General features: G+C 39.5%; 2 protein-coding genes across 4 annotated transcripts; both read right to left on the reverse strand.

Moving 5' to 3' along the window:
- Positions 1-9,007: 9,007 nt before the first annotated feature.
- Positions 9,008-9,647, reverse strand: LOC133634947 (uncharacterized). Its single transcript, XM_062027610.1, has 2 exons — positions 9,508-9,647; positions 9,008-9,469 (listed from the first exon to the last, which is right to left on the reverse strand). Exons 1-2 carry the CDS (start codon positions 9,547-9,549, stop codon positions 9,029-9,031), a joined length of 483 nt encoding a protein of 160 aa, XP_061883594.1. The 5' UTR covers positions 9,550-9,647; the 3' UTR covers positions 9,008-9,028.
- A 142-nt stretch (positions 9,648-9,789) lies between these two features.
- fam43a (family with sequence similarity 43 member A) lies at positions 9,790-12,410 on the reverse strand. 3 transcript variants are annotated; one of them, XM_062027606.1, is made up of 4 exons: positions 10,467-12,410; positions 10,299-10,410; positions 9,963-10,074; positions 9,790-9,906 (listed from the first exon to the last, which is right to left on the reverse strand). In XM_062027606.1, exon 1 carries the CDS (start codon positions 12,083-12,085, stop codon positions 11,003-11,005), a length of 1,083 nt encoding a protein of 360 aa, XP_061883590.1. In that variant the 5' UTR covers positions 12,086-12,410; the 3' UTR covers positions 9,790-9,906; positions 9,963-10,074; positions 10,299-10,410; positions 10,467-11,002. The 3 variants fall into 3 exon arrangements, with proteins under 3 accessions (XP_061883590.1, XP_061883593.1, XP_061883592.1); XM_062027609.1 differs by lacking the exon at positions 9,790-9,906 and having other exon boundaries at positions 9,984-10,046; positions 10,299-12,410; XM_062027608.1 differs by lacking the exons at positions 9,790-9,906; positions 9,963-10,074 and having other exon boundaries at positions 10,089-10,382.
- Between the last annotated feature and the right edge of the window lie 2,936 nt (positions 12,411-15,346).

Genomic DNA, 15,346 nt, shown 5'->3' on the forward strand with positions numbered 1-15,346 from the left:
CACACGCGTAACACACGGATAATACACACACATAATACACACACATAACACACACACAAACACACACAAATAACACACATTCACACACATAAAACACCCACATAACACACACGTAACACACAAATAATACACACACATAACATACACGTAACACACACACACGTAACACACAGATAATACACACACATAACACACATAATACACCCATATAACACACGCATAACACACATAATACACCCACATAACACACACACGTAACACACAGATAATACACACACATAACATACACGTAACACACACACACACACGTAACACACAGATAATACACACACATAACACACATAATACACCCACATAACGCACACACGTAACACAGACATAATACACACACATAACACACATTATACACCCACATAACACACACACGTAACACACGGATAATACACACACATAATACACACACATAACACACACACGTAACACCGACATAATACACACACATAACACACATAATACACCCACATAACACACACGTAACACACGGATAATACACACACATAATACACACACAAATAACACACATTCACACACATAAAACACCCACATAACACACATATAATACACACACATAACATACACGTAACACACACACACACGTAACACACAGATAATACACACACATAACACACATCATACACCCACATAACACACACGTAAGACACAGATAATACACACACATAACATACACGTAACACACACACACACACGTAACACACAGATAATACACACACATAACATACACGTAACACACACACACACATGTAACACACAGATAATACACACACATAACATACACGTAACACACACACACACACACGTAACACACAGATAATACACACACATAACATACACGTAACACACACGTAACACACAGATAATACACACACATAACACACATAATACACCCACATAACGCACACACGTAACACAGACATAATACACAGATAATACACACACATAACACACATAATACACCCACATAACGCACACACGTAACACAGACATAATACACAGATAATACACACACATAACACACATAATACACCCACATAACGCACACGCGTAACACACGGATAATACACCCACATAATACACACACATAACACACACACAAACACACACAAATAACACACATTCACACACATAAAACACCCACATAACACACACATAACACACAAATAATACACACACATAACATACACGTAACACACACACACACACGTAACACACAGATAATACACACACATAACACACATAATACACCCACATAACACACACACGTAACACAGAGATAATACACACACAACACACACATAATACACACACATAACACACACAAATAACACACATTCACACACATAAAACACCCACAAAACACACACGTAACACACAGATAATACACACACATAACACACACACAAACACACACAAATAACACACATTCACACACATACACACGCACATAACACACGTACACACTCAAATAACACACATACACACAAATAACACACATACACACTCAAATAACAAACACACACACACAAAGTGTATCTCAAACGATTTCTGCTCAGTTTGTGTAGCATACATTTACACTGGTGGTGTGACCAACAGTTGTGTTGCAGCAGAACAAGAGTTGTGTGTCATTCATAGTTTGTGTAGCAGATGAGTCAACTATTGCACAACAACATGACATCTGCATTCATAAAGGGAGACACCTACGGCAGGTGTGTGCAGGTAACACACTCCCAGGTGTGTGCAGGTAACACACTCCCAGGTGTGTGCAGGTAACACTCCCAGGTGTGTGCAGGTAACACACTCCCAGGTGTGTGCAGGTAACACACTCTCAGGTGTGTGCAGGTAACACACTCCCAAGTGTGTGCAGGTAACACTCCCAGGTGTGTGCAGGTAACACTCCCAGGTGTGTGCAGGTAACACACTCCCAGGTGTGTGCAGGTAACACACTCCCAGGTGTGTGCAGGTAACACTCCCAGGTGTGTGCAGGTAACACACTCTCAGGTGTGTGCAGGTAACACACTCTCAGGTGTGTGCAGGTAACACACTCCCAGGTGTGTGCAGGTAACACACTCCCAGGTGTGTGCAGGTAACACACTCCCAGGTGTGTGCAGGTAACACACTCCCAGGTGTGTGCAGGTAACACGCTCTCAGGTGTGTGCAGGTAACAGGCTCCCAGGTGTGTGCAGGTAACACGCTCCCAGGTGTGTGCAGGTAACACTCCCAGGTGCACTCCTGCATGCAACAATGCAGTCTTTCAGGTGCAGCAGGTTGGAAACAATCTCTCCAGGTAGAAATATGTAATAGAACTGTTTGGTTTAATATTCATGTGTTCAACAAATATTCATGTGTTGGAACTAATATTCATGTGTTGAACAAATATTCATGTGTTCAACAAATATTCATATGTTGAACAAATATTCATGTGTTGGAACAAATATTCATGTGTTGAACAAATATTCATGTGTGAAACATGAATATTAGTTCCAACACATGAATATTTGTTGAACACATGAATATTTGTTCAACACATGAATATTTGTTCAACACATGAATATTTGTCCAACACATGAATGTCTGTTCCAACACACGAATATTTGTTCAACACATGAATATTAGTTCAACACATGAATATTTGTTGAACACATGAATATTTGTTGAACACATGAATATTTGTTCAACACATGAATATTAGTTCCAACACATGAATGTTTGTTCAACACATGAATGTTTGTTCAACACATAAATTATTGTTCAAAACATGAATATTAGTTCCAACACATGAATATTTGTTGAACATATGAATATTTGTTCAATACATGAATATTTGTTAAACACATGAATATTTGTTGAACACATGAATATTTGTTCAACACATGAATATTTGTTCAACACATGAATATTTGTTCAACACATGAACATTTGTTCAACACATGAATATTTGTTGAACACATGAATATTTGTTCAACACATGAACGTTTGTTCAACACATGAATATTTCTTCAACACATGAATATTTGTTGAACACATGAATATTTGTTAAACACATGAATATATTTTTTGAATACATGAATATTTTTTAAACACATGAATATTTGTTCAACACATGAATATTAGTTCCAACACATGAATATTTTTTCAACACATGAATATTAGTTCCAACACATGAATGTTTGTTCAACACATGAATGTTTGTTCAACACATGAATTATTGTTCAAAACATGAATATTAGTTCCAACACATGAATATTTGTTGAACATATGAATATTTGTTCAACACATGAATATTTGTTAAACACATGAATATTTGTTGAACACATGAATATTTGTTGAACACATGAATATTTGTTCAACACATTAATATTTTTTAAACACATGAACATTTGTTCAACACATGAATATTTGTTCAACACATGAATATTTGTTCAACACATGAATATTTTGTTGAACACATGAATGTTTGTTCAACACATGAATATTTGTTCAACACATGAATATTTGTTCAACACATGAACATTTGTTCAACACATGAATATTTGTTAAACACATGAATATTTGTTGAACACATGAATATTTGTTCAACACATGAATTTTGTAAAATTACTTTGTAACATGACTTTGTAAGCTGACTTTGTAACGCGACTTTGTAACACAACTTTGTAACGTGACTTTGTAATGAGACTAACGTGACTTTTTAAACGTGACTTTGTAACGTCATTTTGTAACGTCACTTTGTAACATAACATTGTAATATGACTTTGTAAATGGCTTTGTAACATAACTTGGTAACGTGACTTTGTATGGTGACTTTGTAAAATTACTTTGTAACATGACTTTGTAAGCTGACTTTGTAACGCGACTTTGTAACAACTTTGTAACACAACTTTGTAACGTGACTTTGTAACGAGACTAACGTGACTTTTTAAACGTGACTTTGTAACGTCACTTTGTAACGTCACTTTGTAACGTCACTTTGTAACGTCACTTTGTAACGTGACTTTGTAACATAATATTGTAATATGACTTTGTAAATGGCTTTGTAATATAACTTTGTAACATAACTTGGTAACGTGACTTTGTATGGTGACTTTGTATGGTGACTTTGTAAAATTACTTTGTAACATGACTTTGTAAGCTGACTTTGTAACGCGACTTTGTAACGGGACTTTGTAACGGGACTTTGTAACGGGACTTTGTAACGAGACTAACGTGACTTTTTAAACGTGACTTTGTAACGTCACTTTGTAACATAACATTGTAATATGACTTTGTAAATGGCTTTGTAATATAACTTTGTAACATAACTTGGTAACGTGACTTTGTATGGTGACTTTGTAAAATTACTTTGTAACATGACTTTGTAAGCTGACTTTGTAACGCAACTTTGTAACGCGACTTTGTAACGCGACTTTGTAACGCGACTTTGTAACACAACTTTGTAACGTGACTTTGTAACGAGACTAACGTGACTTTTTAAACGTGACTTTGTAATGTCACTTTGTAACATAATATTGTAATATGACTTTGTAAATGGCTTTGTAATATAACTTTGTAACATAACTTGGTAACGTGACTTTGTATGGTGACTTTGTAAAATTACTTTGTAACATGACTTTGTAAGCTGACTTTGTAAGCTGACTTTTTAACACGACTTTGTAACGAGACTCTAACGTGACTTTTTTTAACGTGACTTTTTAACGTCACTTTGTAACATAGCTTTGTAACAAAACTTTATAACATAACATTGTAATATGACTTTGTAAATGGCTTTTTAACATAACTTTGTAACGTGACTTTGTAACGTGACTTTGTAACGTGACTTTGTAACGTGACCGCTGTGTTACACCACTTTGTAACGTTGCTTTGTAATGTTTTTTTGTGAAGTAGGTTCACTTTGCAATTTTGAAAGTGGTTACAAAGTTACATAATGTACCAGTCAAACGCCACTCTGTAGCACATATTTGTAATGTTGTTTTTGTAATGCAACTTAGCATCGCAATTTTGTAACACAAAATACATAATCATCAAATGCAGAGGAAATGATGTAATCATGTCCTGCCAGTCTCCATGAAAGAACGTCCTCAGAAGCAATTTAGGTTAAAAGCCGTCAGGATCAATCAATCAAGGTGATTGAATTGAGATTGGGAGTGATTAGTTTGATGAGTCTGGAAGCCCCAAATGTTACTTTTCATGCGCAGAAAGAAGACAAAAGTATCTGTTGTCTGCACGTCCTATTTTGCATCATTTTGCACTTTAATATCAACAAAATTCCTCAATTTATTAATATTATTCCATCGCGTTTCTCGTCCGCCTTTAACTCCCAAAGCATTCATAGGATTGATCCCGTTCAAGCATCAAGACGTTGAGCACTTCCAGGACATGCTAGCTCCTCCAACAAACCAACACCAACATTAGCGCTTCTGCAGTAAGTCAGCATTTTCATGCTTTCTTTGACCTTTTTTTCTGTCCACTACTCCTCACACATTCCTCATCTAATTCCATGCCGCCGTTAAAACATTCGTCCTGATTGGGACGATAAAACGTGACTTTGTAGCGAAACTTTGTAATATAACTTGGTAACATGACTTTGCAACATGACTTTGTAGCGTGACATTGTAACATGACTTTGTAACATAACTTTGTAACATGACTTTGTAACATAACTTTGTAACATGACTTTGTAACAAAACTTTGTAGCATGACTTTGTGACGTGACATTGTAACATGACTTTGTAACATAACCTTGTAACATGACTTTGTAACGTGACATTGTAACATGACTTTGTAACATAACTTTGTAACATGACTTTGTAACATGACTTTATAACATGACTTTGATACGTGACTTTGTAACGTGACATTGCAACATGACTTTGTCACGTGGCTTTGTAACGTGACTTTGTAACATAACTTTGTCACGTGGCTTTGTAACGTGACTTTGTAACATAACTTTGTAACATGACTTTGTAACAGGACTTTGTCACGTGGCTTTGTAACGTGACTTTGTAACATAACTTTGTAACATGACTTTGTAACGTGACATTGTAGCATGACTTTGTAACGTGACTTTGTAACAGGACTTTGTAACATAACTTTGTAACATGACTTTGTAACAGGACTTTGTAACATAACTTTGTAACATGACTTTGTAACGTGACATTGTAACATGACTTTGATACGTGACTTTGTAACGTGACATTGTAACATGACTTTGTAACGTGACATTGTAACATGACTTTGTAACATGACTTTGTAACAGGACTTTGTAACATAACTTTGTAACATAACTTTGTAACATGACTTTGTGACGTGACTTTGTAGCATGACTTTGTAGCATGACTTTGTAGCATGACTTTGTAACGTGACTTTGTAAGGTGGCTTTGTAACGAGACTTTGTAACGAGATTTTGTAACTTGACTTTGTAACATGACTGTGTAAGGCGGCTTTGTAACGAGACTTTGTAACAAGACTTTGTAAAATGACTTTGTAAAGTGACTTTGTAAAATGACTTTGTAACGTGACTTTGTAACGTGACTTTGTAACGTGACTTTGTAACGTGACATTGTAACATGACTTTGTAACGTGACTTTGTAACATGACTTTGTAACATAACTTTGTAACATAACTTTTAACATGACATTGTAACGTGACTTTGTAACGTGACTTTGTAACGTGACTTTGTAACATGACTTTGTAACGTGACTTTGTAACATAACTTTGTAACATAACTTTGTAACATAACTTTGTAACATGACTTTGTAGCATGACTTTGTAACATGACTTTGTAACATGACTTTGTAAGAAGACTTCGTAACTTGACTTTGTAACATGACTGTGTAAGGCGGCTTTGTAACGAGACTTTGTAACAAGACTTTGTAAAATGACTTTGTAACGTGACTTTGTAACGTGACATTGTAACGTGACTTTGTAACGTGACTTTGTAACATGACTTTGTAACATGACATTGTAACGTGACTTTGTACCGTGACTTTGTAACATGACTTTGTAACGTGACTTTGTAACGTGACTTTGTAACATAACTTTGTAACATAACTTTGTAACATGACTTTGTGACGTGACTTTGTAGCATGACTTTGTAACGTGACTTTGTAACATGACTTTGTAAGGTGGCTTTGTAACGAGACTTTGTAACTTGACTTTGTAACATGACTGTGTAAGGCGGCTTTGTAACGAGACTTTGTAACGTGACTTTGTAACGTGACATTGTAACATGACTTGGTAACATGACTTTGTAACATAACTTTGTAACGTGACTTTGTAACATAACTTTGTAACATGACTTTGTAACGTGACTTTGTAACATGACTTTGTAACATAACTTTGTAATGTGACTTTGTAACATGACTTTGTAACTTGACTTTGTAACATGACTTTGTAAGGCGGCTTTGTAACGAGACTTTGTAACGTGACTTTGTAACGTGACATTGTAACATGACATTGTAACGTGACTTTGTACCGTGACTTTGTAACATGACTTTGTAACATGACTTTGTAACGTGACTTTGTAACGTGACTTTGTAACATAACTTTGTAACATAACTTTGTAACATGACTTTGTGACGTGACTTTGTAGCATGACTTTGTAACGTGACTTTGTAACATGACTTTGTAAGGTGGCTTTGTAACGAGACTTTGTAACTTGACTTTGTAACATGACTGTGTAAGGCGGCTTTGTAACGAGACTTTGTAACGTGACTTTGTAACGTGACATTGTAACATGACTTGGTAACATGACTTTGTAACATAACTTTGTAACGTGACTTTGTAACATAACTTTGTAACATGACTTTGTAACGTGACTTTGTAACATGACTTTGTAACATAACTTTGTAATGTGACTTTGTAACATGACTTTGTAACTTGACTTTGTAACATGACTTTGTAAGGCGGCTTTGTAACGAGACTTTGTAACGTGACTTTGTAACGTGACATTGTAACATGACATTGTAACGTGACTTTGTACCGTGACTTTGTAACATGACTTTGTAACATGACTTTGTAACGTGACTTTGTAACGTGACTTTGTAACATAACTTTGTAACATAACTTTGTAACATGACTTTGTGACGTGACTTTGTAGCATGACTTTGTAACGTGACTTTGTAACATGACTTTGTAAGGTGGCTTTGTAACGAGACTTTGTAACTTGACTTTGTAACATGACTGTGTAAGGCGGCTTTGTAACGAGACTTTGTAACGTGACATTGTAACATGACTTTGTAACGTGACTTGGTAACATGACTTTGTAACATAACTTTGTAACATAACTTTGTAACGTGACTTTGTAACATAACTTTGTAACATGACTTTGTAACGTGACTTTGTAACATGACTTTGTAACATAACTTTGTAATGTGACTTTGTAACATGACTTTGTAACTTGACTTTGTAACATGACTTTGTAAGGCGGCTTTGTAACGAGACTTTGTAACGTGACTTTGTAACGTGACTTTGTAAGGTGACATTGTAACATGACTTTGTAACGTGACTTTGTAACGTGACTTTGTAACATAACTTTGTAACATGACTTTGTAACATGACTTTGTAGTATGAAAAATTATAATTACAATTACCGTAAAATCTATTTTATTTTTTTCAACGTACAATTTGATGCGTATTTTGCTTAGTTTGAGATCAAAAGTCAAGCAGATATTGAAATGTATTTTTTTTTAAAATTTTGTTAGATAATGTAATATTTGTTGCAATATTGGATCATGTTTAAGTGTACGACTTCATGCACTACATATTTTCCTTCTGTCAACATTATTTCATAAATAATACAGGCCACTTGAGATGAAATGATCAATTATTACAAATAATAACGAGAAAAGTCCCCATATTTTTTATTTGGCATCAAAGAGCTCATGAATGGAGACATTTTTTATCACATTCAATTTTTTATTAATAATAATAATAATAATAATAATAATGAGGTTCACAGAACAAAGCACATTTTATCAAAAAGAAGATATTGAAACATGACATCATCGTATTTGACAAGTCTTTTGCACAGCAAAGATAGGACCAGCATGTTTGTCACAACATAAGACTCTGTGGGTGCCACTCTGTCATGTGGGTGCCACTCTGTGGGTGCCACTCTGTCATGTGGGTGCCACTCTGTGGGTGCCACTCTGTGATGTGGGTGCCACTCTGTGGGTGCCACTCTGTGATGTGGGTGCCACTCTGTGATGTGGGTGCCACTCTGTGAGTGCCACTCTGTGGGTGCCACTCTGTGATGTGGGTGCCACTCTGTGGGTGCCACTCTGTGAGTGCCAGTCTGTGGGTGCCACTCTGTGAGTGCCAGTCTGTGGGTGCCACTCTGTGAGTGCCACTCTGTGGGTGCCAGTCTGTGGGTGCCACTCTGTGGGTGCCACTCTATGGGTGCCACTCTGTGATGTGGGTGCCAGTCTGTGATGTGGGTGCCAGTCTGTGATGTGGGTGCCACACTTTGCACATTCTGCATGTGCCAACGTCTCCAATGAAGAAGATTTGGTGGTTTGCTTCTTTGGCAGTTGGCAAGGACCTCTCACACCTCTGACAGGCAGCTGGCACGTGTAAGTGGCACTACTGCACCTGGACGTAGTGCCACTTTTTCACGAAGGTTGATGTAGTGCCACTTTTTCATGAAAGTTGATGTAGTGCCACATTTACATGAAAGTTGACGTAGTGCCACCTATACATGAAAGTTGACGTAGTGCCACCTATACATGAAAGTTGACATAGTGCCACCTATACATGAAAGTTGACATAGTGCCACCTATACATGAAAGTTGACGTAGTGCCACCTATACATGAAAGTTGACATAGTGCCACCTCTACATGAAAGTTGACGTAGTGCCACCTCTACATGAAAGTTGACATAGTGCCACCTCTACATGAAAGTTGACATAGTGCCACCTCTACATGAAAGTTGACATAGTGCCACCTATACATGAAAGTTGACATAGTGCCACCTATACATGAAAGTTGACATAGTGCCACCTCTACATGAAAGTTGACATAGTGCCACCTATAAATGAAAGTTGACATAGTCCCACCTATACATGAAATTTGACATAGTGCCTCCTCTACATGAAAGTTGACGTAGTGCCACCTCTACATGAAAGTTGACATAGTGCCACCTCTACATGAAAGTTGACATAGTGCCACCTCTACATGAAAGTTGACATAGTGCCACCTCTACATGAAAGTTGACATAGTGCCACCTATACATGAAAGTTGACGTAGTGCCACCTATACATGAAAGTTGACATAGTGCCACCTATACATGAAAGTTGACATAGTGCCACCTATACATGAAAGTTGACATAGTGCCGCCTATACATGAAAGTTGATGTAGTGCCACATTTTCATGAAAGTTGATGTAGTGCCACCTCTACATGAAAGTTGACATAGTGCCACCTATACATGAAAGTTGACATAGTGCCACCTATACATGAAAGTTGACATAGTGCCACTTTTTCATGAAAGTTGACGTAGTGCCACCTATACATGAAAGTTGACATAGTGCCACCTATACATGAAAGTTGACATAATGCCACCTATACATGAAAGTTGACATAGTGCCACCTATACATGAAAGTTGACATAGTGCCACTTTTTCATGAAAGTTGACATAGTGCCACCTATACATGAAAGTTGACATAGTGCTACCTTTACATTAAAGTTGAGGTAGTGCCACCTCTACATGAAAGTTGAGGTAGTGCCACCTCTACATGAAAGTTGAGGTAGTGCCACCTCTACATGAAAGTTGAGGTAGTGCCACCTCTACATGAAAGTTGAGGTAGTGCCACCTCTACATGAAAGTTAAGGTAGTGCCACCTCTACATGAAAGTTGAGGTAGTGCCACCTCTACATGAAAGTTAAGGTAGTGCCACCTCTACATGAAAGTTGAGGTAGTGCCACCTGTTCACGCGGGCGACTGCACGCTGATGCGCTCCAGGCCGTTGGAGAGTCTCCGGTCGCTGTCTCCGGACGACTCGCTGCCGGTGCTTTCTCCCGAGAGCAGGCGGGTGACTTTGAGGTCGGCCTTCAGAGTCCGCACGTCGTTGCCGATGCTCATCTCGCCCAAATGGTTGATGATCTGAGTCAGCTCCTGCTGGTCGTCGCGGGCGACCAGGCCGCCGCCCCGCGTGTCCAGGACGTCCTCGCACTCGAAGTGCGCCGCCTTCTCCTCCTCCTCCTCCTCCTCCTTCTCCTCCTCCTCCTCCTCCTCCTTCTCCTCCTCCTCGCCCAGCGGGTCCTCGGTGATGGAGCCCAGCTTGGGTGCGCTGCGGCTGCGCTCCACGGGGGGCTTGTAGCAGCACTGGGTGTTGAGCAGCTTCCTGAGCGGCACCAGGGGGACGCCGCGCTCGCCAATGAGCTGCTGCTGCTGGTGGCGGGCGTCGTCGCGCCGCTTGAGACGCTTGAACTCGGCCAGGGCGGTGGCGGACGTCTGGTAGAGCAGCAGCGCCATGGCCTTGGCCTTCTCCGGCCGGGACACCAGCACGGCGTGGCAGCGCAGCATCACCGCCTTGTGCTTCATCTCGTGGCGGTAGATCCAGGCGAAGACCTTGGGCAGCCGGGGGTCGGCCACGCAGTACGTGATCCGGTGCAGCAGGTACAGGTGCCCCGGCCTCGCGGCCTTGTCGTCCACGTGCACCATGCGGACGCCCTGCGAGCTGACGGTCAGGCGCATCTTGGTGCCGCTCTTGCCCGCGTCGCTCTTGGCCCAGATCTTGCCCACCGCCGCGTCCGTGCAGCCGTCCCCTTTGGACTGGATGGTGGTGGCGTTGCCCAGGTAGAGCACCGTGTAGGTGGGGTCGTCGCCGGTGATCTTCACCTTCCTCCTCTTGGACTTGAACATGTTGCCCACCCGGTAGAGCGCGCTCTCCGGGCAGGACTTGGCGAAGGAGGCGAGCGCCGCGTAGTTGAAACTCACCGCATAGCCCTTCTGCTTGGACGGCTTGTCTTCCTCGATCAGCTCCAACTTGCTCTTCTTCCACGGAAGCATTTTGTCCGCCGCCCGCCGCACCTCCCCTGGGAGACAAGGACACGTCAACTTTTGCTTTTGTGCGCCACTCAAGTCATGTGAGAGCTAGTCTAGGACTGGCAGGGACTCCGTACTTGGCTAAAGCGGTCCATGGCTGCGCGCTCAGTCTGCTGGCACACTGAGGGGAGGAGGGAGCGGCTCAGCTTTAAATGCTGGAAGAAACCATCGCAGGCTTGTTGTAGGGGGGGAGAGAGCAACCATTCAGCCTCATGTGGCACACCGGGAGAATGTTTTGCTGCCACCTTCCGGCTAGTGTCAGAACTGCATCTTCTCGCTCTTCCACAATTTACAGCTGAAAAGATTTGAGGAGAAAATACTAAAAACTGGTGAAATGTGAAGTGAAGTGAAGTGAAGTGAATTATATTTATATAGCGCTTTTCTCTAGTGACTCAAAGCGCTTTACATAGTGAAACCCAATATCTAAGTTACATTTAAAGCAGTGTGGGTGGCACTGGGAGCAGGTGGGTAAAGTGTCTTGCCCAAGGACACAACGGTAGTAACTAGGGTGGCGGATGTGGGGATCGAACCTGCAACCCTTAAGTTGCTGGCACGGCCGCTCTACCAACCGAGCTATACCGCCCCGATAAATGATCTGTCCGTGCTGATATCCTATCCTAAATTAAGATGTGTACATCTCCAAATTAGCAGTAAGATAGAAAAATATATTTTATTTTGAAAACCAGCATTGTTAAACTTCCATCCATTTCCTACTGATATTTTTAAATGAAGCATCCTCGGAATGTTGCAGAATATTTTACAATGTGGCAAAAATATCTTATGTGAATAGTTATTTTGTCAGTTTTGACATTTTAAAAATACGAAAAAATTGTGCTGAAATTGAGATTGATGTCAATGACTAAAATACATAATTAGCTCTTAAACTAGGGAAAGTTCTAGTAAATAAAATGTTAAATGTTGGCAAGTGATGAATAATGTGAGCTCACCAAGCAAGTATAAGTCTTTAAAAATCCATCCATTTACTACCGCTTGTCCCTTTTGAGGTCGCAGGGGGTGAAAATAAAAAACAAAATGGTTTTATTGTTACATTACAGGCTGCCATTTTTAAAGGAAGCATCCTCGGAATGTTGCAGAATCTTTTATTTTCAATGTGGGGGAAATATTTTATGTGAATAGTTTTTTCTCAGTTTTTACATTTTTAAAATACAAAAAAATTTTTTTTAATTTGTGCTGAACTTAAGATCACGATGTAAATAAAGTCACTGACTAAAATACGTAAATAGCTCTTAAAACTAGGGAAAGTTCTAGTAAATAAAATGTTAAATGTTGGCAAATGATAAATAATGCGAGCTCACCAAGCAAATATAAGTATTTAAAAATAAAAAATAAAATGGTTTTGTTGTTACATTACAGGCTGTTTAAATGTGCTCTTCCACAATTTACAGCTGAAAAGATTTGATGACAAAATACTAAAAACTGGTGAAATGATCTGTCCGTGCAGCTACTTAACTTTACCTGATATCTTATCCTAAATTAAGATGTGTATATCTCCAAATTAGCAGGACTTTTAAGATAGAAAAACGTATTTTATTTTGAAAACCAGCATTATTAAACGTGCCATTTTTAAATGAAGCATCCTTGGAATGTTGCAGAATCTTTTATTTTCAATGTGGGGGAAATATCTTATGTGAATAGTTTTTTCTCAGTTTTTACATTTTTAAAATACAAAACAAAAAAAACGATTTGTGCCGAAATTAAGATTATGATGTAAATATAGTCAGGGACTAAAATACATAAATAGCTCTTAAAACTAGGGAAAGTTCTCGTAATAAAATGTTAAATGTTGGCAAGTGATAAATAATGCGAGCTCACCAAGCAAATACAAGTCTTTAAAAATAAAAAAAATAAAATGGTTTTATTGTTACATTACAGGCTGTTTAAATGTGCTCTTCCACAATTTACAGCTGAAAAGATTTGATGACAAAATACTAAAAACTGGTGAAATGATCTTTACGTGCAGCTACTTAACTTTACCTGATATCTTATCCTAAATTAAGATGTGTATATCTCCAAATTAGCAGGACTTTTAAAATAGAAAAACATATTTTATTTTGACAACCAGCATTATTAAACTTGCCATTTTTAAATGAAGCATCCTTGGAATGTTGCAGAATCTTTTACAATATGTTGTATGTGCGGGAAATATCTTATTTGAATAGTTATTTTCGCACTTTTGAAATTTAAATACAAAAAAAAAAAAGATTTGTGCCGAAATTAAGATTATGATATAAAGTCAATGACTAAAATACGTAAATAGCTCTTAAAACTAGGGAAAGTTCTCGTAATAAAATGCTAAATGTTGGCAAGTGATGAATAATGCGAGCTCACCAAACAAATATAAGCCTTTAAAAATAAAAATTGTTATTGTTACATTACAGGCTGTTTAAATGTGTGCACTTCCGCATGTTGATTTCCGCTATTGACGCACATGTCGAACACAAATATTGTGCATAATAGTACACACAATGGAGGAAAAGTGAGGAGAAACATGACTTTAAACACAAACTAAACCACTTAAATGGAGTGCGGTGGTGGAATTTAGCTGAAAAGAGCGTGATGGATGACACCACCCTCATCGGGCTCATCTCGGATGGCGACGAGTCCGCCTACAGGAGAGAGGTGGACCTGGTGGCGTCCTGGTGCAGCCTCAACAACCTGGAGCTGAACGCCCAGAAAACAGTGGAGATGATCATGGACTTCAGGAAAGTCACAGCCCCACCATCCCCCCTCACCCTGATTGACTCTCCCACCCCCGTCTCCATTGTGGACTAACTCCTTCCGTTTCTTGGGCGCCACCATCACCCAAAACCTCAAGTGGGAGCCGACCATCAGCTCCCTCATCAAGAAGGCCCAGTACTTCCTGCGGCAGCTGAGGAAACTTAAGGTGCAGACCGAGACGCTGGTGCAGTTTTACTCAACCACCATAGAGTCCATCCTCACCTCCTCCTGGTTCCCCGGCGCCGCAGTCCATGATAAGCATAGACTGCAGCGCATGGTACGTGCTGCTGAGAAGGTGATTGGCTGCAAGCTCCCATCCCTCCAGGACTTGTTCTCCTCCAGGACCAGGAGGCGTGTGGGTGGGATCACAGCTGACTCTTCTCACCCTGGACACAAACTATTCTCCCCTCTCCCCTCAGGCAGGAGACTACGCTCCATCCAGACCCACACCTCCCGCCACCTGAACACTTTTTCCCCTCGGCCATC

This window comes from Entelurus aequoreus, linkage group LG19 (genome assembly GCF_033978785.1).
Source record: "Entelurus aequoreus isolate RoL-2023_Sb linkage group LG19, RoL_Eaeq_v1.1, whole genome shotgun sequence".
In the NCBI taxonomy this organism is placed as follows: Eukaryota; Metazoa; Chordata; class Actinopteri; order Syngnathiformes; family Syngnathidae; genus Entelurus; species Entelurus aequoreus.

Excerpts from the sequence above, each read along its gene's own strand:
- LOC133634947 (XM_062027610.1), bottom strand. The coding sequence starts at position 9,549 with ATGTGCAAAGTGTGGCACCCACATCACAGACTGGCACCCACA. Across the intron at positions 9,470-9,507 it reads ATCACAGACTGGCACCCACA|GAGTGGCACCCACAGAGTGG; the intron begins TCACAGACTGGC and ends GTGGCACCCATA.
- fam43a (XM_062027606.1), bottom strand. The coding sequence starts at position 12,085 with ATGCTTCCGTGGAAGAAGAGCAAGTTGGAGCTGATCGAGGAAGACAAG.